This window comes from Mirounga angustirostris, unplaced genomic scaffold (genome assembly GCF_029215605.1).
Source record: "Mirounga angustirostris isolate CCGP_5_RB_7025 unplaced genomic scaffold, mMirAng1.0.hap1 SCAF_16, whole genome shotgun sequence".
NCBI lineage: Eukaryota > Metazoa > Chordata > Mammalia > Carnivora > Phocidae > Mirounga > Mirounga angustirostris.
Genome location: NW_026991724.1, coordinates 18,718,651 through 18,742,512, shown reverse-complemented (window position 1 = coordinate 18,742,512; position 23,862 = coordinate 18,718,651). Strand labels below are relative to the sequence as shown.

The window sequence follows — 23,862 nt, the reverse complement described above, 5'->3', positions numbered from 1 at the left end:
TACATGACCAACAATAACAAAAATGTTGTATGACTTATTTTAGTGTTTAGAAGGTATGTTTTCAAATACAATTGATAGAACTGATGCAAGTTATCAGGACACTTACATTTTATTAATAGTTGTTTTAGAAGGTTTTTTTCTGTAAAAGGCCACGTATCAAATAGTTTTAGTTTTGCAGGCATGTGGTCTTTGTTGCAGCTGCTCAAGTCTGCTGTTATAGTGGAAAAGGAGCCATAGACAATATGTAAACAAATGAGTGTGGCTGTGTTCCAAGAATAGTAACAGTGGCAAACTCAGTGTCTTTCCCTCAGATTTAAATCTGTAAATGTTTATGTGTAGATTGTGTACTCTTTAAATATAATTTTTCAACACCTGTACTACGCCAGTAGGATCCAGAAGAAAAAAACATGTTAAGGCACAAAAACCAAAAACAAACAGGAAACTGCTAGTATATTGCTCCTTTCCAGTGGGATAAAGGATACCAGTGCATTTAGACAAAAGGTACTGACCCATGTTTTCTCAACCATGGAGCTCAAGCTATGGGGTCTTTTAATTTTCTTACTCCTTTTTTATGGTCTCTTTCTGATAGTCATTAGCTTGTATTTCTGTCCCTACAGGACTAGGACTAGGACTAAAAGCAAAGAAAAATTGAAGGGATTTCCCCAAATGTTAATTGTTTGCCTCTGCTTCTTATTTTGGATCGCAGATCAGCATCTTTTCTTCCACGTACTCTCAGCCTAATTACTTTCTGAAGCAGCTTAGTTCTCTTCCCCATTCACACCCAACTTTGAGGAACCTAGGGTTAAGGCTTTAGAGTTAGGCATAATTAAGTCCTGGCTTCATTTACTACTATATAACTTTGTGCAAGTTATTTAAGCTTTATGGTCCTCAATTTGAACATGAGGTTAATGCATACTTCCCAAGATTGCCCTAGTGATTAAATAGTGTATAAAGTGCTTAGCCCAGTATCTGACACAGTTGCTCAAAAATTCATTCATTCTGAAGATTCTTGTTGAACACCTGTTGTGTATACTGAGCACTGTCCTAGGCACTTGAGATGCATCAGTGAACAAAACAAAGATCCTCCCCTAGAGATTGTTTTATGGAAGGAGGGAAGGATAGACAGTATTCATAATAAATAAGTTATGTAGTATTTTATGAAGTGGTAGGTGCTCTGGAAGAAAAGAAAAAGTTGAATAGAATGAGGATGATTGAGGACCAGAAATGTTTGCAATTTTAAATAGGTTGGTCTGGGTAAAGAAGGTCATGTTTGAGCGGAGACCTGAAGGAGGTTAGGGAATGATGAGCCATGTAGGTATCGGTGGAAAGACAGGAGACAGTCACTGAAGGTCCTAGAGTGGGAGCATGTTCGTGTGTTTAATAAGCAGCAAGCAGCCCAGTGTGCCTGGAGTAGACTGAGCAAGGAGGAGGGTAATAGGAGATGAGATCAGGGAGATAACAAGGAGCCAGTTTATGTGACCTTGCAAACACCTGGATTTTTATTCTGAGTGAAATGGGGAGTAGTTTTAGGTTTTTGAGCAGATGAACAATATGATCTACCTTGGGTTTTGAAAGGATCACTCTAGCTGCTGGGTTAATAATAGGCTGTAGGGGGGCAAGAGTGAAGTAGGGAGACCAGTTTGGCTGTTGCTGTGATCTTGGCGAGAGGTTAGGGTAGTAGCATTGGAGGTGGTGAGAGGTGATCATAGTCTGAATATATTTTGAGATAGAGCCAACAGGATATGCTTATGGATTGGATGTTGGGTGTGAGAGTCGAGAATGACTCCAGCGTTTTTGGCAAGAGCAACTGGGAGTATGGGATTGCTGTCATCTGAGATAGGAAAGACTGTGGGTGGAGCAATTTTGAGGAGCAATTTAGGACATGTGTGTTTGTGGTGGTGGCTTGTTAATGCACTTCTGTTTTCTTACCGCCCACCCTTGACTTCTTTAAGTTAGGGCACTGCTTTCTCATAAGTGATCCTTCATCTGCTTATCCCAAGGGTTCAGGGGCCTGTTAAAAAGAATCAACTTTATTGAAGTATACTTGACATACAATAGAATGCACCCATTTTAATTATACAAATTTGAGTTTTAACAAATGTACGCACCCATGTAAACACTACCCACGATCAAGATAGTGTTTCAGTCACCGCCAAAAGTTCCCTTGTGCCCTTTTACAGGAGTCTGGGAGTGGTTTGGCTGGATGGTTCTGGCTCAGGGCTGGGACTGTGCAGTCTCTGAAGACTTGACTGGAGCTGAAGAATCCACTTCCAGGCTCACACGTGACTATTGGTAGGTGGCTTCACTTGCTAGTCATGTGTGCCTCTCCACAGAGAGAGAAAAGAATGAAGTCACCATGCTTTTTATGACCTATTCTCCAATCACTTGTGTCTTATTCCGTTCATTAGAAAGGAGTCACTAAGTCTAGCCCGCATTTGACAGGGAAAGAGGAATTCACATACATGGGTGTGTGAATACCAGGACACTGGGATCATTGGGGCTATCTTGGAGGCTGGCTACTGCAATATTCACTTAAATTTAGTGAACTCTGAAATATTAGAATGCTAATAGGAGACAGAACCTGCATATTCTCTTTGATTTGAAATATGGCTTTATGATCTAAGAAAATGGGCTCACCAAAGTCAGTCCTTTTATTCATTCTTTCTGCCTTTGTGTTCATAGGAATATTTTCAAACCAAAGGTCTTCAGTAAGGAAGGCCTGTTAATGGATAACTGACCATAAATAGGTATTTCATATAAGATCAAATCAGAGCATTCAAGTTTATACCGTCTCTCAAATATATTTGAAACTTCTGCACCCAGGTGTCTAGTGAGCTGTCTGCATTGGCTCTTAACAACAATCTTTTTTAGAAGAGGTTTAAAATAAAACAATGTAGTAGAAAGAGCTGTCAAAAGACAATCATAGCTATTTTTTTTAACCTGGAAATGGGAATCAGAATGTCTGTCCTCTTCCTATACCTCATGTGAGGATTAAATGAAGTACTAGAATATGTGAAAATGCCTTTTAAATTGTAATACCCCATCCAAAATTAGGCTGTTTGATGGTTTTGTAGGGTGAAATTATAGGTAACCTAATTATGGAGTTTTAGTGCTATGGTGTGCCTTAGGTCAGCTTCACTTGTAACTGTACAGTGTTGGAACACCACATCTTTCCCAAGTGTCCATCCTGGTGTATTATAAACCCTGACAGCCAAAGTGTTCGTAATTCTGCCTGAATCTAAACTGCTTTTCTCTCATTTCGCTTTCAGAAGGCAAGGAAAGCAACCAATTGGAATTTAAGTCATTCTTAGTTAAATTTTTGTAGGCCAAGCAACTTCTAATTCCTTTGATCTTTCCTCTTAGGACCCATTTCCAATTGCTTTTTATTTCAAACAAATGTAAATGATTGTTTCACCATAAGTTATTAGTCTTGAATGGTCAGATTAATGGTTTTTGCATGCATTCTTTGTTTTATAAAGCCTGGGTTAGGGTTTCAAATTAATTACTGTATATGATTACTACATGATCCTAGTTTTTGAGTATAAAGATAAAGGGTATGAAAAGTATTTTATAAACTGAAAAAAAATGAACTTTTACAGTGCTACTGTTTATCATTTTTTCTGTAGAAATTGAGTATACTATCTAGTGTTACTACATTGGCCCCAGAGAAAGAGAGGTTAAAATTTTTTTTAACAGTTGCATTTCTATTTATAACTTCTGATTTTAGTTGATAGTCAAATAACATTACTAGCACACATTGAGAAGTAGTTATGAAGTATATGTTATTAGAGCAGATGCTTTTTTTTTTTAAAGATTTTATTTATTTATTAGAGAGCGAGCGAGAGAGAAACAGCATGAGAGAGGAGAGGGTCAGAGGGAGAAGCAGGCTCCCCGCTGAGCCGGGAGCCCGATGTGGGACTCGATCCCAGGACCCTGGGATCATGACCTGAGCCGAAGGCAGTCGCTTAACCAACTGAGCCACCCAGGCGCCCTAGAGCAGATGCTTTTAAGAAATTTTGGTGTCTTATTTTTTTCTTCCCAGAACTTCTGTACTTAAAACTGAAATCTTTTATCATTCATTTTCATGAGCATAAGTAAAGCAAAATTTAACAGCATTTGATTTAATGAATGAGGACAGACTCTTGTTTTAAATGGTTTTTCCAGAGGTCTGTGATTCTGCTGCTTCTGGAGCATTTTGCTTACTTGCCTGCAGGATCTTTGTCCCAAAATAAATATTGTGTCTGTTTATATACCATCCACAATTTGGCAGGGTGTAGAGGACTCCTTGATGTTAGCTTTGAGAAATCCCTATTCAAGCTCAACCAGTTCCTTCTCCTCCTCAGACAGCCCAGTCACTCCAAATAAAAGATAGCTGTGGTAAAGCTTTGGAATGTGACTTTCCTCAAGAGAAATTGAGACAACTTTACAACTAGTTTGTCAGATCTAGATTTTAAATATGTCTACTCAACTAAAATATGAAGTATATTTTCCAGTGTTTAGTTATTGGCAATTTGGTGCATTGGAATAAGTAATCTGTTTTTGTTTGTTTGCTTGTTTTAAAGCAGACATTTATTTATTTATATTATTTATTTTTTTCATCATGATAAGTATACTCTTCAATCTCCATGGTCTGTTTCATCCATCCCCCTTCCCCCTTCCTCTCTGATAACTGTCAGTTTGTTCTCTATAGTTAAGAGTCTACTCTTGGTTTGTCTGGTTTTCTAAAATATATTTTAAGTATACTATAATATTTTTTTAAAGATTTATTTGAGAGAGAAAGATCATGAGCAGGGGGGAGGGGTAGAGGGAGAAGCAGACTCCCTGCTGAGCAGGGATCCTGACGTGGGACTTTGTCCCAGGACCCTGGGATTAGGACCTGAGCAGAAGGCAGATGCTTAACAGACTAAGCCACCCAGGTAGCATATCCACACAACTATAATATTTAAATAACTGAATTATAAAGTTTAGAACTGGCAGCCTTACGCTTATATTTTTTAAAGAAAAGGGTTTTTTTGTTTGGTTCTTGTTTTTTTTTTTAAAGATTTTATTTATTTATTTATTTGACAGAGAGAGACAGCGAGAGAGGGAACACAAGCAGGGGGAGTGGGAGAAACAGGCTTCCCGCGGAGCAGGGAACCTGATGCGGGACTCGATCCCAGTACCCTGGGATCATGACCTGAGCCGAAGGCAGACGCTTAACGACTGAGCCACCCAGGCGCCCCCTAAAGAAAAGGTTTTATTTCAATAATTTTTAAATCCAGGAGGGAGACTTGACCGACTTCATGCATAAACAAGATGGTTTAAGATTTATTACCTTCGAGTTAGAGTTACATTAATTTGCAAATATGTAAATATATCTCCACAGTATTTGAAGATTGTGTGTTCTCTTTTTCCCTTCTCTTGAATTGTATTATTTGTCTGAATTTACCTTTTAGCATTAAGGTAAAATTTTTGTCTTGGCCTTATCTAAATTATATATTCCAAGTTAAAGAAGACCGAAATAATGTGTCTAAGAGGAACCTCCTAATTCTTCCCCTCCTTCCTTTGGCTTTTTTTTTTTTTTTTTAAGATTTTATTTATTTATTTGACAGAGAAAGACACAGTGAAAGAGGGAACACAAGCAGGGGGAGTGGGAGAGGGAGAAGCAGGCTTCCTGCCTAGCAGGGAGCCCGATGCAGGGCTCGATCCTAGGACCCTGGGATCGTGACCTGAGCTGAAGGCAGACACTTAACAACTGAGCCACACAGGAGCCCCTTCCTTCTGCTGCTTACCCCAGGATTTTTTAATGATTAATTCAAACACTTCAAGGATAAAGACTGCTGAAACTCACAATCCTGAGATCAAGAGTCACATGCTCCACCAACTGAGCCAGCCAGGCACCCGCTGTGTATTTCCTAATACAATGTTTCATACAATGTCAAGGCTACCTCAACTTTAAATTTGACTCATAATAAAACTTCAGTTGCAAAAATATCTGATAACTTATATTTAGAATACATAAAAAACTCTCACATCTCAATTATAACCTAATACAAAAAAATGGACCAAGGATTTGAATGGACACTTCACCAAAGATATACAAATGGCACATAAAACATGCTCAACACTCTAAGTTACTAGGGAGATGCAAATTAAAAGCAAAGAATACCACTATATACTCATTAAAGTAGCAAAATGAAAAAGACTGATGGCACAAAGTGTTGATAAAGATGTAAAGTGACTGCAACTCTCATATACAGCTAATGGGAATGCAAAATTATACAGCCACTTTGGAGAATAGTTTGGCAACTTCTTTTTTTTTTTTTTTTTTTTTTTTAAGAATTTATTTATTTGAGACAGAGAGAATGAGAGAGAGAGGGCACATGAGACGGGGGAGGGTCAGAGGCAGAAGCAGGCTCCCTGCCGAGCAGGGAGCCTGATGTGGGACTTGATCCTGGGATTCCAGGATCATGACCTTAGCTGAGGGCAGTCGCTTAACCAACTGAGCCACCCAGGCGCCCAGTTTGGTAACTTCTTAAAAAGTTATCATAATGAGGGGCGCCTGGGTGGCTCAGTCGTTAAGCGTCTGCCTTCGGCTCAGGTCATGATCCCAGGGTCCTGGGATCGAGTCCCACATTGGGCTCCCTGCTCAGCGGGAAGCCTGCTTCTCCCTCTCCCACTCCCCCTGCTTGTGTTCCTGCTCTCGCTATCTCTCTCTCTGTCAAATAAATAAAATCTTAAAAAAAAAAAAAAAAAGTTATCATAATGAGATGACCCAGCAATCTGAGTTCTATGTATCTACCCAAGAGAAATGAAAACATATGTCCACATAGGAGACTTGTATGTAAATGTTTAAAGCAGCATTATTCGTAATAACCAAAAAAGGGTAAATAACCCCCATGGCTAACAACTGGTAAATGGGTAAACAAAATGTAGCATATCCACACAATGGCATACCGCTCAGTGATTAAAAGAAATGGACTATTATACACACAACATAGATGTATTTCAAAAGCAAGTTGCTAAGTGACAGCTAGACACAAAAGTCTGTATACTGTATGACTCTGTTTATATGAAATTCTAGAAAAGACAAAACTATAGTAATAGAAAGCAGATCAGTGGTTGCCTGGACCAGGGAGTGAGAGGACTGACTGAATGCAAAGGGGCATGGGAAAACTTCCTGAGGTTATAGAAATGTTCCAATCTTGCCACTGCCCATATATATATGGTCATATAATATATATATATTTTAAGATTTAGAGAGAGAGAGAGGGAGCACTTGAGTGTGGGGGGTGGGGTGCAGAGGGAGAAAGAGTCTTAAGCAGAGTGCTGAGCGCGAAGCCTGACTTGAGACTCAATCTCACGACCCAAGCCGAAACTGAGTTGGGTGCTTAACCGACTGTGCTACCCAGGCGCCCTTTGTTTTTTATATATATCTCAATACCAATTGAAAAAAATCAATTATGAGGGAAAATGGGAAGCAGTGAAATTAGGATATAGCAGTCCTACCCCAAAATTATAGTTGATATAAATGCATGCGACTCTTGATCTCGGGGTTGTAAGTTTAAGCCCCATGTTGGGTACAGAGATTATTTAAAAATACAATCTTTTTTTTTTTTTTTAAGATTTTATTTATTTATTTGAGAGAGAGAATGAGAGAGAGAGCACATGAGATGGGGGAGGGTCAGACGGAGAAGCAGACTCCCCGCCGAGCAGGGAGCCCGATGCGGGACTCGATCCAGGGACTCCAGGATCATGACCTGAGCCGAAGGCAGTCACCCAACCAACTGAGCCACCCAGGCGCCCTAAAAATACAATCTTTAAAAATATGATAAAATAACTTTTTTCCTGACAAAGGAAATAGGGAAAATTTGGAAAATAAACTTTTTAGAAAAGATACCCAAATCATCCATAATGTACCACTTACGAAGTCATTGTTAATTGGTATAGGAAATGTTGGGGTTTGGAGCAAACAACCAACAGAGAATTCTTGAGACCTCTTCAGTGCAAAAAGATGGTTTTATTAAAGCACGGGGACAGGATCCGTGGGCAGAAAGAGCTGCACCAGGGTCATGAGGAGTGGCCAATTAAATACTTTCAAGTTGGGAGGGGATTAGGGATAGTGTAAGTCTCTAAGGAATTTTGGAAGCAAGGTTTCCAGGACCTTGAGGGGGCTAGCTATTGTTAGGAAAAGGTCATTTATATGTTCTCACTGATAAGTGGAATTTAAGAAACAAGGCAGAGGATCATAGGGGAAAAGAGGAAAAAATGAAACGACGAAACCAGAGAGGGAGACAAACCATAAGAGACTCTTTTTTTTTTTTTTTTAAGATTTTATTTATTTATTTGACAGAGAGAGAGACACAGCGAGAGAGGGAACACAAGCAGGGGGAGTGGGAGAGGGAGAAGCAGACTTCCCGCGGAGCAAGGAGCCCGATGTGGGGCTCCATCCCAGGACCTGGAATCATGACCTAAGCCGAAGGCAGACGCTTAACGACTGAGCTACCCAGGCGCCCCCCCCCATAAGAGACTCTTAATCTTAGGAAATAAATTGAGGTTGCCTGAGGGGAGGGGAGTGTGGGATGGGGTAACTGGGTGATGGACATTGGGGGGGGTATGTGTTGTAATGAGCACTGGTTATTATATAAGACTGAATCACAGACCTGTACCCCTGAAACAAATAATACATTATATGTTAATTAATTGAATTTACATTTAAAAATAAGTAAATCTTAAAAAAAGTCATTTATTTACTGTCTAATAAAACCCTAGTCATGATTACCCTTCAGATTTATATCAGTGGGCCATATGCTTGGAGGATGATTGCCAACATACATCTGTGTGGGAGGGGGGAAATAAAGAAAATTTCCAAAGGAATTTTTATGTGTTAAGACCTATTTGATATAGCATTTACTTTTTATTTTATCTTTGAATTTTCTGCACATCTTGTTAGTAATTGTTGGATACTTTTTTTTTTTACCTGACTTTACAAAAAAATGTGTTGTCTTTTTTCTTTTTAAGTTTATTTAAATAATCTCTGCACCCCATTGGGGCTCAAACTCACGACCCCAAGATCAAGAGTCACATGCTCTTCCAACTGAGCCAGCCGGCTGCCCCTGTTATCTTTCTCATCTTACTGTTACTAACTATGAAAGAATAGAAAAATTAGAAATAAGTAGATACCTTTGTGTAAGAAAGAAGCAACAAAATGATTATCAGTGTTAATTTTTAGAATAAAAAGATGAGAAATGTAGACGTTGATGTACTTAGTGAGTACACACACAGTTTCCATCCATCTAGGAAACCTTTGCAAAATAATCTAGAAAACAGTAGTCATATCGTACAGGTGGTGATCATGAAAACTCTTTCACTCCTACAAAACACTTTGAGTATTCTAGTAAAGGCATTTTGGGAGGGCAGAAAGTTTATAACTACCTCTGAATGGATGGGACTCCCTTTGCTACTGTGTACTTTTATTTCCTCATTTAAGAATTACAGTAATAGCTGAGCAATATTCCACTGCATATATATGCCACATCTTCTTTATCCATTCATCAATTAATGGATATTTGGGCTGTTTCCATAATTTGGGTATTGTAGATAATGCTGCTGTAAACTTCAGGGTGCATCTACCCCTTCGATTTAGTATTTTTGTGTTCTTTGGGTAAATACCTAGTAGTGCAATTGCTAGAATTTTGGGTAGTTCTATTTTTAACTTTTTGAGGAACCTCCATACTGTTTTCTAGAGTGTCTGCACGAGTTTGCATTCCCACCAACAGCGCAAGAGGGTTCCCCTTTCTCCACATTCTTGCCAACACCTGTTGTTTCTTGTGTTGGTGATTTTAGCAAAGGGGAAGTGGATGGGGGGATGGGTTAAATTGGTGATGAGGATTAAGGAGTGCATTTGTTGTGATGAGAACTGGGTGTTGTATTGAAGTGTTGAATCACTGTATTGTACACCTTAAGGTAATAGTATACTGTATGCTAACTGGAATTTAAATTAAAACTTAAAAAAAAAAAAGCATTAGAATAATAATAGCACAGTTCTGTAGCACTGGCTATATGCCAGGTGCTGTTTTAATTGATACACAGGTAACATACACTGATACTTTTATATTTTCCATTTTACTGGTAAGAAAACATTTGTAAATTTTAATACTGTTTAGCTTGAGCAGGCTCAGAGACTTTATTTCTTTCATAACAGTTCTTGGATACTTCGTTTTCTACAAAGGATTAGAAGCCCCAGCCAACTAACAAGTTCTTCACGTTATAGATATTCTAGACTAGATGTTATAGACATTATAGACTAGACATTATAGATGGTGCTATGGTAGGGAGTTTAATTATTGTTACCTTCTTTTATGAAAGTATACAGTGTACACATTTGAAAATTATTATATCATAAGGTTTTCAGTTTAGGATGGGCCCTCTCAAACTGATGTATATTTAGGAACCAAGAATTTAAGATAATACTTAAAATGTGCCTTTTGGTGCTTTTAGTACTCTGGAGCTGTGCTATACTGTGTGTCTGAAGAAGGAAAGCGCCAAGTCAGGGAATGTTTGACAGGCTCTTTTTGTGGATGAAAACCTTTTTTCCACGTATACAACCAATACTGAGCCTTTGTGTTTTAAAACTTCAAATGTAAAGGCAGGTTAATCTTCAGATTAAAACGAAAGGATAGCTTAGAACATGTGACTTCAACATTTCCATTAGGAGAATTTAGATGTTTTTCAAGCAAACAATATTCTGTCTATATTAAGTGACAATTTTTAATAAGTATCTGACCTCACTTAGAGAATATTGCTTTAGATAATGGCCCTTTTGAAGAATCCTCCAAATTTCTTAGGGTATTGCTTATTCGTGATAGCAGCTTTTCAGTCCTGGCTTGCCATTCCTTTGCTATCCAGAACATTTCTGGGCCATTTTAAAATTTGAAATAAAATTCACATAACAAAATTTGCCATCTTACCCATTTTATTTTTTTATTTTTATTTATTTATTTATTTTTAAGATTTTATTTATTCATTTCACAGAGAGAGACATAGTGAGAGAGAGAACACAAGCAGGGGGAGTGGGAGAGGGAGAAGCAGGCCTCCCGCCGAGCAGGGAGCCCAGTGCGGGGCTCGATCCCAGGACCCTGGGATCATGACCTGAGCCAAAGGCAGACGCTTAACCGACTGAGCCACCCAGGCGCCCCCATCTTACCCATTTTAAAGTGTACAATTCAGTGGTTTTTAATATATTCGCCATGTGCATCCTTCACCACCATCTAATTCCAGAACATTTTCAGAATTTTTTTTTTTTTTAAGATTTTATTTATTTGACAGAGAGACACAGTGAGAGAGGGAACACAAGCGGGGGTAGTGGGAGAGGGAGGAGCAGGCTTCCTGCCGAGCAGGGAGCCCGATGCAGGGCTCGATCCCAGGACCCTGGGATCATGACCTTAGCCGAAGGCAGACGCTTAACGACTGAGCAACCCAGGCGCCCCGATTTTAAATACGTTTTGAAAATCTGCAGACCAATTTTTAAGGTGATCACCCCCAGGCACTGTGGTAGGTGATTTACATTATCACTCATTCTGTTAACCCTGCACTATATAGTGAAATCTTTTATTTGATTTTGGAACACATTTGGTGATAGCTTGATTTTACAGCTCAGGAACCTGAGGCCTAGAGAGGTCAAATAAATCTTCAGAAGTCATGTAATCTGTTTCCTAGGTAGAGCCAGGATCCAGACCCAGGTCTTTTTTACCCCAGAAATCTGTGTTGTTTGCAACATACCACACTGCTGCTAATAAATGATCATTAGGTAAGTTGCCAGAAACTCCACATTCTACCTTCTAAAGGCTTATATTATTTTAGCCCACTAAGTTACTCTTTCCATTACTCTGAATAACCACTAATATTTTTTTTTTTTTAAGATTTTATTTATTTATTCATTAGAGACAGAGAGAGAGGCAGAGGGAGAAGCAGGCTCCCAAGGAGCAGGGAGCCCGATGCGGGACTTGATCCCAGGACCCTGAGATCATGACCTGAGCCGAAGGCAGACGCTTAACCATCTGAGCCACCCAGGCGCCCAATAACCACTAATATTTTAATGTGGTCCCTTTAGACCTCATTTTGATGACTTCAGAACAACCTTTAACCTTCATCTTTTTCTTTTTAGCCTTTTGACTTGATTTTTTTTTTTTTTTTTTTTTTAAGATTTTATTTATTTATTTGACAGAGACAGAGTTAGTGAGAGCAGGAACACAAGCAGGGGGAATGGGAGAGGGAGAAGCACGCTTCCCACCGAGCAGGGAGCCCTATGTGGGGCTCGATCCCAGGACCCAGGGATCATGACCTGAGCCGATGGCAGATGCCTAAAGGCTGAGTCACCCAGGCACCCCTTGATTTGTTTTTCTAACTTCCAGTGCGAATGATGTTCACTATGGACAGTTATGCTGATAGACAACTACACATAATTTTTCTGTATTAATAGTATGTTCGTAATTTAGTAAAAGTAGTTCCAATATTTTAAAAAATAATTCTTACAGAGTTGACTCGAGAATGGATTACAATAAACAGTATCCGCCTCTTTCATTTCATTACCTTTTTGGGGGTTTTTTGGTCTTAAGCGAAGAATTTTGTCATTTAATTTTATAAACTTTTACTTGAAATTGTGCCACTTTGGTCAGAACATTCCAGAACTCTCTTAAACATGCATTGTTTGTTTTGAATCATAGAACGAAGATGGCAGAACTAGTAAGTTATTTTGGGGGTAGGGGGAAGTATTCATATATGTTCTATAGTCATATAAAGTGTTCGTGATATTCTGGGTGTTATGGATTTATTGACTATCCAGTCTCTGTTTATTCTTTAGGGAAATAGTCTATTTCCACACTCCCTGAAATACTTAGAAAACATTAATAATGCAGTTCATTAATGCCACTATGGTTTAAGTAAATATATAGAGTCAGGAGTTCTGGATGCTAACTTCTGCCACCTAACTTTATGACCTTCTGCAAGTGAATTATTTAATATATCCTACTTTAATTAATTTATATAATCTCTGCACCCAATGTGGGGCTTGAACTTACGACCCCAAGATCAGGAGTCACACGCTCTACTGAGTGTGCCAGCCAGTCACCCCAATATCTCTCACTTTTAACTTCTTCAATTAAAAAATGGGTAAAGGACTCAAATAGATGTTTCTCCAAAGAAGATACAGAAATAGCCAATAAGGACATGAAAGATGTTCAGCTTCACTAATCCTTAAGGAAATACAACTACAATGAAAAATACTACCTTATACTTATTAGCATGGCTACTGTCAAAAAAACAGAAGAGGTGTTGGCAAGGGTGAAAAACAAACCCTTGAGCAGTGTTGGTGGGAGTACAGAAGAGTATAGCCGCTGTGGAAAACTATCGCGGTTCCTCAAAAAAGTACAGAACTACCATAGGATCCAGCATTTCTACTTCTGGGTATACACTCAAAAGAACTGAAAGGATCTCAAAGACATATGTATACCCATGTTCATAGCAGCAGCATTCACAATAGAAACATAGAAACAATCCAAGTGTCCATCCATAGATGAATGGATAAGCAAAGTGTGGTATATAACATACAATGGAATATTATTGAGCCTTCTAAGGAAGGAAATTCTACAATATGCTACACGATGGATGAATCTTCAGGACATTATACAAAGTGAAATAAGCCAGTCATAGAAAGACGAGTACTGTATGATTTCACTTATATGATGAGGTACTTAAGAGTAGTCACATCATAGCAGAATGGTGGACACCAAGGGCTGGGGGGAAAGGAGAATAGGAAGTTGTTGTTAAATGGGTTTAGAGTTTTAGTTTTATAAAATGAAAAGAGTTATGGAGAAACTCCTGTGAAAAGGTGGTAGAATCATACAATAGAATAAAAAATACAGAGCAGCCCACTCCCTCTGACCATTATTTCCTCCAGATCTCCAGCAAATTTGAGAAGTGGCTCACACTGTGCCACATGCCCCAAATCCAGTGTGAGCCTTAGGTTTTCTGCAGCCTACTCATGACTCCTCACAAACTTCCCCAGAGGGTCCCTTCACATTTGTAGGGAAGCTGAAAGTCCAGACTTGACTCTCAGACTCTGGTCAGCTTATCTCCTAGGAGCTTTCATGTTAAAAGTGACATTACAGTCCTTTACTGACACTGCCATGAAGTCTGTGCTGCTTATGTTCAGCCTTCAAAACTAAACAGTGCATTGTTTAGAAATACATGCACAGGAAAAAAACACATGCTTAGGAATAAAATGATAAAGCAAGGGAATAAATATAATTGAATTTTATTGAATTAGTTTTTTTGTTGAGTTTTAGGAGTTCATGTTAATTTCATGTTAATTTTGAATATGAATCCCTTAACAGATCTATAGTTTGCAAATATTTTCTTCCATTCTGTGGGTTGCTTTTTTACTCTGTTGATAGTATTGGTATTTTTTTAAGATTTTTTTTTTTTTTTTTTTAAGTAATCTCTACACCCAATGTGGGGCTCAAACTCAAGACGCTGAGATCAAGAGTCACATGCTCCACCAATTGAGCCAACCAGGCGTACCAGAAGTGTCTTTAGATGCAGAAAAATTTTAAATGTTCATAAAGTCCTATTTGTGTATTTTTTGTTGTTATCTGTGTCTTTGGGGTCATCTCCAAGAAATCATTGTCAGACCCCCCCCCCCCGATGGCGGGGCTCGATCCCAGGACCCTAGGATCATGACCTGAGCCAAAGGCAGACGCTTAATGACTGAACCACCCACATGCCCCTTTTTTGAGTTAATTTTCATATATAGTGTTAGGTAAGGGTCCAACTTCATTCTTTTGCATGTGGGTATCCATTTTCCCAGCACCATTTGTTGAAAAGACTGTTCTCACGCCCTTGTCAAAAATCATTTGCCCATATACAAGAGGGTTTATTTCTGGGCTTTCTCTATTCTATTCTATCAGTCCATATGTTTGTCTTTATTCCAGTATTACACTCTTTTGATTACTGAAGCTTTGTAGTATTGAAGTCAGGAAGTAGGAGTCCTCGAGTTTTGTTCTTTTTCAAGACTGTTTTGACTACTCATGGTCCCTTCAGATTCCATATGAATTTTAAAATGGATTTTTCTATTTGGTTAACACATCCATTTATTGAATATGTGTGTGTGTATATATACAATCTATTAAGTTATAGGTACATTCTGAATTCATGTTATGATTCTCTTTTGAACTGTAAGGAGGAGATTGGTAAATTACCTTAAATCACTTTGGAAGAAGCTATTTTTCACACTTACATGCAACCGAATTATGATTCAGAGGCAAGTGAGATTGAATGACTGTCTTAGTGATTATCCAGCAGGCAAGCGGTTGACTGCATTTATGAACAGGGAGGATCATGTGGCTAAAGGAAGATGAGTCAGAACCAAGTATCTTCTAAAGGAATCTGTTAAATAGACTACAGAAATGATTACAACTGAAAGACAGGGTACACACTTCATTAGCAGAATGTCTTGTTTTCATTGGTGTGTGTGCCATCCCAGTATTACTGCATATCTGCTGATTCATTGGTGAGAACAATTGTTCAGTTCTCTCAAAAAGGGGGGGGGGCTTTTTTCGTTTGCAAAGAAATCACTGTGTAAAACATTGGAAATGTGTTTGCAAGCAGTCAGTGTTTCTCTGGTGCTCTGTGTTTCATAAGTTTTATGTATGTTATCTTAACTAATTTTTACTATCACATATGAAAGAGGTATTATTTAGCCCTGATTTTATATGTAAGGAATTAGAGGCTTATTAGCAAACTTAAATAATTTGTCTCAGACACACTGATAGAGCTAGAATTTTTTTTTTTAAGATTGATTGATTGATTGATTTGACGGAGAGAGACACAGCAAGAGAGGGAACACAAGCAGGGGGAGTGGGAGAGGGAGAAGCAGGCTTCCCGCTGAGCAGGGAGCCCGATGTGGGGCTTGATCCCAGGACCCTGGGATCATGACCTGAGCCGAAGGCAGACGTTTAACGACTGAGCCATCCAGGCGCCCATATTGCTGTTTTAAAATGAGCTTTTTTTCATCTTATTTTCTAAAGAGTTACTATTGTAAGCTAAGAAAGTTGTTGGTTTTTGTATATTGTTTTTATAACCAGCCACTTTCTTGAATTCTTTAATTCAGTTAGTTTTTCAGTTGAGTATTTTGGATTTTTCAGGTAGATAATCTTCAGTCACATTTATATGCAAGTTTGTTAGAACTGTAGTCTTTAAAAGGTTGGAAAGCTGATGGATTCAGACTTCCTACAATTTTACTATCATTGGTACCTTCCAGTAACCTTCAGAGTTAAGTGAGTCCTACTTAAATGTAAGGAGTGAATTCAATTTTAATTCTTACAGTTCTTTTTTTATGTATTCAGCTCTTCTTCATTAAAGACTGTTAACTGATGTGGGAATCTTTTTTGGGTGGTAGGATGTACACCTTTTTAAAATTCCTGGTATATTCCCACCACCTTGAATGATAATACCCTACACAAAAGGATAGGTGGTAAACGTTTGTTGGGTAGGTGGATCTTTTTAAATTGAAATTAGAGGGAAGCCAGAAGAAACCATTTCTAAATTCCAGCTCTATTTCTGCTTTTCTTTTAATCATTATTCAAATATTTACTGAGGACCTAAGAGGCTGGTTATTCTCTATTACTGTTTTCTCTAATAACTTAATTTCTAGATTAGAGTCACAAGTGTTTAAGCTCTAGAAATTTATTACAGAGAAGTGAAACAGTCTTTCCAATAGAAATGGGTTTTTTATGGTGAAGTATCTGTTTCTGTTTTTGTTAACAGCTTTAGACAGTGGTGTCTATATTGATTTTATGGCTTAGCACTCCTGTGTATGGGAGTGTTGTTTGCAAATCTACTGTTCTTCTGTTTTAATTACCTTGAAATTATTTTTTTTAGAACCGCTCAGAAAAGATAGCTCTTTCTGCTGTTTGGTTGTATCCTCAATTTCTATTCCCAGCACAGCTACCTAGGAACTAGAAACACTAAACGGCTATAAATATATAGTATTGTAGAAGAAAGGGCAATTGAGGATGCCACTTCTTATTCCAAGTTTATATATTCTCAGAATAAGTAGACTCCAGACTCAAGATATCAGAGAGAGAACTGTTTTGTGCAAGTTGATAAATGAGAGGGCTGGGGGGCGCCTGGGTGGCTCAGTCGTTAAGCGTCTGCCTTTGGCTCAGGTCATGATTCCAGGTCCTGGGATCGAGCCCCGCATCGGGCCTGCTCAGCGGAAAGCCTTCTTCTCCCTCTCCCACTCCCCCGCTTGTATTCCCTCTCTTGCTGTGTCTCTCTCTGTCAAATAAATAATAAAATCTTTAAAAAAAAAAAAATGAGAGGACTGGGTTCTCTCATACCCTTTCTCTGACATTGACGTTTCAAAACACAGGTTAACTAATTTTTACCTATTTAGGAAGTTCGGTCCATTTACTAAATGAAGGGTATTTATCATCTCACAGGCTTTGTGCTACAAAGATCTTGTTGCCTATGAGGGAAGAGGAAGAATGAAGTTTTTACTGCCATGATTGAATCCTTTTTGCTTTGTACACCCTTTTGAGAATCTGATGAAAGTAGAACTTCTGTAGAAAAATGCACATGGGTTCAAACAAACACATACATTTTTACATAGAATTTCAAGATGTTTCTAGTCTTTTTGAAACTTAGCCATAAACCCAAACTCCCATATGTTCTTTAAACTCCGGACTAAGAACTCCTACCTTAAATAAAAATATTGCTAAAAGTTATGAGCGACCTAAGATCCTGTAACACAATACTTAGATATCTGATGCATTCAACAAAGTGGAAGTTTTTTGGGACGCCTGGGTGGCTCAGTCGGTTAAGCGTCTGCCTTCAGCTCAGGTCATGATCCCAGAGTCCTGGGATCGAGTCCCGCATCGGGCTCCCTGCTCCGCAGGGAGCCTGCTTCTCCCTCTCCCTCTGCCTCTGCCTCTCTCTCTCTATCTCTCGTGAATAAATAAATAAAATCTTTAAAAAAAAAAAACAAAGTGGAAGTTTTTACTTGGGGGCCTATAACTTAATCTTCAGCCACTAGGTTCCTTAAATGTTTTTCTCTCTCCTCACTGACTATTCATAGCCGGCCGGCTTTGCTGGGTTCTTTTCTTCTACCCAGCATATAAAAGTTGGATTTCCTCAGAGTTCTTCCTGGGCCCCCTTCCTTTCTCCTTCTATTTATTGCTTGAGGAATCTCTTCCTCTCTCTTGGACTTAAATACCATTGTATGATTGATGGCTGCCAGATTGTATCATCAGGCCATATCTTCTCAGAGTGCTAGAATCCCATATGCAACTGCCTACTCAGAAATCCATTTCTATATCTTACAGATATCACCTTTGTAACAAAAAAGTTATTATAGATATTTTTATAATAGCTTTATTGAGATAAAATTCATATACCCTAAAATTCATGCTTTTAGAGTGTACAATTCAGGAATTTTAAGTATATTCACAGAGTTGTACAACCATTACCACTCTCGAATTCCAAAACATTTTCTTTTTCTTTTTTTTTTTTTTTTTAAAGATTTTATTTATTTGAGAGAGAGAGAATGAGAGAAAGCACATGAGATGGGGGAGGGTCAGAGGGAGAAGCAGACTCCCTGCCGAGCAGGGAACCCGATGCGGGACTCGATTCAGGGACTCCAGGATCATGACCTGAGCCGAAGGCAGTTGCTTAACCAACTGAGCCACCCAGGCGCCCATCCAAAACATTTTCATCACCCCAGAAAGAAATCCTGTACCATTAGCAATCACTCATTCCCCCCTGCCCTCAGCCCTTGGCAATCACTACTGTCCTTTCTTTTTCTCTCTGTATTTGCCTGTTCTGGACATTACAAATAAATGGAATCCTGTAATATGTGGCCTTTTTCTGATTTCTTTTCACTTAGCATGATGTTTTCAATATTCATCCATGTAGCATGTATCAGTACTTTATTCCTTTTTATAGCTGAGTAGTATCCCAGTGTGTGGATAATGCCATGCATGTACATGCATGTTCTTGCTGAAGTTCTGCTGCTACAGTGATGATGTACTTAAAGCTACAGAATGTGAAAATAAGGCGATATTATGTATAATTTGGATTGAATGTAACATCGCACTTAACTGATAAATAGAGCTCGATGTGAATAATACTAACTTTTATCTTATTTCCACAAGAACACAGATGTGGGGCTGTATTCACTTTTAACTTTCTGTGAAGTCTCACATTCTCTGATACTTTACTTTTGGAAACATAAGCAGGCTTTTTGCTGTTTTTGTGTATGATTAGCTGAATCTGTTCAATACTTTTAAAGGCTTTATAGAATATATTTTGTATAAAATATTTAATTGTTCAAGGACAATGGGTTTAATCCCGAGGTCACATTCTAATAATGCATTTTCTTTTCACTGTTGGAAAGAATTATTTTCAGTGAAAGTTATCTTAGTGTTTAAATGATGTTATTAAATTACATTACAAAATGCCAAAATATTAAGAGACAGAATTTTATTTTCTTCATACTTTGAGTTTAGGTGTTCATGAATGTATGAAAATGCCAAACATTTGAAGATCTACACCATAAAACTGTTTATTTGAATGTGAACATCTAAATAAATCACCAGGTTCATCTAAATATTATTTTACATTATGATTCCAGGCACTAGCCTTGACTAAGAACTGTAGTCATTTTCTGAATCCATTTAGGAGTTTCCCAAAACAGATAAGTGGTTGGAACGCCTGTGTGGCTCAGTCAGTTAAGCATCTACCTTTGGCTCAAGTCATGATTCCAGGGTCCTGGGATTGAGCCCCACATTGGGCTCCCTGCTTAGCGGGGAGCCTGCTTCTCTCTCTCCCTCTGCCTGCCGCTCCCCCGCTTGTGCGTTTTCTCTGTCCCTCTCTCTCTCTCTGTCAAATAAGTAAAATCTTTAAAAAATCAGTGGTTTTCTTTGTCATGAGAGAACTTTATTACAAAGAAGTAATGAATGGGCTTTTAAAAAATTCAGTAATTTTATTAGGAAAATATTTTTGATTATAGAATTAATGTGAATAAACTAGATTATGGAATCATTGGATTCTAAATGGTATAAATCATTGATGAAAAACATGGAATCTGATCATGAAGGTAGATTCAAAGAATTCTCTTCATGATTAGTGTGAGAATTTAAAATAATGAAGTACTTGGTAGGTGCAACGTTACACTCCTCACTGTGTGGAGTGCTGCTAGAAAGAGTAGGTGGAGATCTTGATTAGAAGATGTGTTAAGTGGAGTTATATGGATAGGCAGCGAGGAGGGGTATTGTTTTTAGGTTTTGTGAGGTGTCGAAAATGAGATCGTCATAGTCACTTGTTTGACGAGGTACACATTAGTGGAGTTTTAAATTCACAGTGTGGAAGAGAATGAGCACTTATCAGAACAGAAGGAAATGTGTGGTTAAACGGTTTCAGCTATAACTGTAGACTATTTCCCTTGGTCCAAATGGGAGGAGAAATGGAACCTTATGTTTTGGGCTTTTTTCCCATTATAAATAGAAATTAGTTCAGTGCGGAGCCTTTTACCAGGAAAAGAGGTTATGTTTAGTAGTAGAGGGGAATGACAAAAATGTGTACTAAGATGGCATGAATCCTGTAGGTTTTATTTTACAAGTGTCTCGGTTGTTATTTTTGAGCATATTGGTAATTACTGACAGTCAATTATTCTTATTAAACCTCTCTAAAAACAAGAATGCCCCAAGATTGTTGAAGAAGCTGATGAATAAAGAAAAAGCTGATGCTTCCAGTTTTTTCCTCAAAATGAAGACTATCTTAACCAATTTTATATAATTACAGGTAATAAGTAATACTAATTTTAGCTCACAGAAGCACTTGGATTCTCCAAATAAAATATATTTGGTACAGACAAATGAAGAACCTTATTTATAAAGATATATTTGATATTTTGAAGAGTCATAGAAGTCCTGCTTTGTCTGCTTTTAAAAAATCTTATTAAGGCATTAAATGAAAAAAATCTATTCTGATTTTTATCCTGAAATGCATGTTAAATGAGGTAGAGAAGACCTTTTTTTTTTTTTCTGAAGTTACTATTAGGATAGTGCAGTATTGGGATGCGGGGGGAGAAGTATAATAAATTTCTTATATTTCGGGGCACCTGGGTGGCTCAGTCGTTAAGCGTCTGCCTTCGGCTCAGGTCATGATCCCAGAGTCCTGGGATCAAGCCCCGCATCGGGCTCCCTGCTCGGTGGGAAGCCTGCTTCTCTCTCTCCCACTTACCCTGCTTGTGTTCTCTCTCTGGCTGTCTCTCTCTGTCAAATAAATAAATAAAATCTTAAAAAAAAAAAATTTCTCATATTTCTTACAATAAATTTTTACCTTAAGGTGATAGCATGTGCACCTTTCCTTCCTTGATGGATCCTTAATAGCTCTTGAGAATAGTTACATTTTCAGGTACTACGGGAATTTAGTGATTGAAAATGAAACTGGTCTGAATTTAGAAATCATACCTAAAGTGACTTTTGCTCTAGAATTATTTATATTTACTTGACAAGTAATGGTGAATAAATAAATGTTACATCAGTTAAGTTTCTCTGGTTAAAAGCAGTGGAAATCAACTCTGGCCAACTGAAGTAAAAAAAAAAAAAAAGGCAGCATTACTTTACAGGAAGCTATGAGGTAGCTTATAAAACTCGGAAGTATGAAGAGCTTGACCCTGGGTGGCTCTGGGTATCCAAATAGAGGGAAACTGTGTGTACTGTCTTAAGGGGCCGGTGAATTCCAGTTTTCCATCTTTCTGTCTTTTTGCCCAAGGTTCAAAAATCAAGGCAAAGTACCTGATTGTCCTAGCTTCAGCTGGAAGAGCAATGATAATCTACTTCAAGCATCATTTTACTATAGTTTGTATAAAATCTGCATAACTTTTTTTTTTTTTAAACTAATTTGAGGGACACCTGGGTGGTTCAGTCAGTTAAGTGTGTATTTTCAGCTCAGGTCATGATCCCAGGGTCCTGGGATCAAGCCCTGTGTCAAGCTCCCTGCCCAGGAGGGAGTCTGCCTGTCCCCCTGCCTCTCCTCCAGCTTGTGCTCTTTCTGTCTCTCTTCTCACTCACTCTGTCTCTCAAATAAATAAATAAGATCTTAAAAAATAAATAAAACCGGGCGCCTGGGTGGCTCAGTCGTTAAGCGTCTGCCTTCGGCTCAGGTCATGGTCTCAGGGTCCTGGGATCGAGTCCCGCATCGGGCTCCCTGCTCTGCAGGGAGCCTGCTTCTCCCTCTCCCACTCCCCCCGCTTGTGTTCCCTCTCTCGCTGTGTGTCTCTCTCTGTCAAATAAATAAATAAAATCTTTAAAAAAAATAAAAATAAAAATAAAAAATAAATAAATAAAACCAATTTGAAAGAATTGTGATTAGAAATAAAGTCCTGGTAAACCAGATTAACTTAACTTACAGAATTTGGTCAGAGGCTATGGTTATGGATATACTTTCCTACAATTTTTTTTAAGATTTATTTATTTATTTGAGAGAGAGAGAGAGTGTGTGAGCGAGTGAGGGAGGAGGGGCAGAGGGGGAGAGAGAGAATCCCAGGCTGGCTGTCTGCTGAGCCTGGAGCCTGACACACTGCTCAGTACCACAACCCTGAGATCATGACCTACGCAGAAACCAAGAGTTGGACGCTCAACTGACTGAGCCACCCACATGCCCCTACAATTCTTTCTTTCTTTTTTTTAATGTTTCATTTATTTATTCATGAGAGCCAGAGAGAGAGAGAGAGAGAGAGGCAGAGGGAGAAACAGGCTCCCCACCTAGCAGGGAGCCCGATGCGGGACTTGATCCCAGGATCCTGGGATCATGACCTGAGCCGAAGGCAGACGCTTAACCATCTGAGCCACCCAGGCACCCCTGCCCCTACAGTTCTTAATTCTATAATTGTATTCATCTTTTTTTTTCCCCCTAAGAAAACTACAGGTTTCCTCAGTAAGCTTATTCTTCATTTATCATGTGTGTGATGGCTTATCATTGGTTTTCATCCTTTTTTTCTGTGTCTTAGGTATATTTGAAGGCTCCCATGATTCTGAATGGAGTCTGTGTTATTTGGAAAGGCTGGATTGACCTCCAGAGACTGGATGGTATGGGCTGCCTGGAGTTTGATGAGGAGCGAGCCCAGGTAGGGTGACATCAGGCTCTACCGACATGGTCTCTTTCTGTACCCCTAATCTTGCCTTCATCTGTGCATCTATTTTATCCCGTCTTCAAGAGTAAGTATAAAAAGTCTTATGTTCAAGTAGTATTGAGGAATTCTGAAGATAGATGTTGAGACCCTTTCTGGTCCTGGTTTGGGGAAATTTTTTCCTTTGGTGGTTCTAAATTTCATTGGATTATTCCTGTCTGCTCAGTGGGGCACTTCAAAGTCCACTCAGTGATTCTTTTTAATATTTTTTCTTGATCTTTAGAACATTATCAGGAGGGAGAAACAGTTCAAAATAAAATGTAGCATTTCTGGAGTGGCTCGGTGAGGAGTTTGACAAATCCTCTCCCCAAAAAGCAATGATTGAACTGGACAAAATTGTTTTAAAAAAATTTTTTTAAGTCTCTAGAAGTTAACCAAAGGCCATACATTGAGAGGTTGAATTTCAGTAAGGACCTGACAGTCTGTGGCATTTTAGTCAGTAGGGAGCGCTTCCATCCCTTCCCTCAGTTCTGTGGCCTCTCAGGTTAGGCAGGCAGGACAAGCCATGAAGACTGGCAGCTCTACTGTCCTGTCACAGGGAGCTGACTTTATTTAGAGCAACATTTGAAAAAAATCCACGCCCAGGGATGTTACCAAAAACAACAGAGGGCTCTGGCAAACCCTCCAAGAAG

The 23,862-nt window shown here is 38.7% G+C and overlaps 1 protein-coding gene across 3 annotated transcripts in view; it reads left to right on the top strand.

Annotated features, from left to right (window-relative positions):
- Positions 1–23,862, top strand: part of CBFB (core-binding factor subunit beta) — a 56,005-nt gene that overhangs the window by 7,481 nt on the left and 24,662 nt on the right. For all 3 annotated transcript variants that reach the window (XM_064580835.1, XM_045890971.3, XM_045890972.3), the window contains one exon: positions 23,051–23,167. In XM_064580835.1, the coding sequence (XP_064436905.1) occupies positions 23,051–23,167 (117 nt within the window). The remainder of the gene's footprint in view (positions 1–23,050; positions 23,168–23,862) is intronic.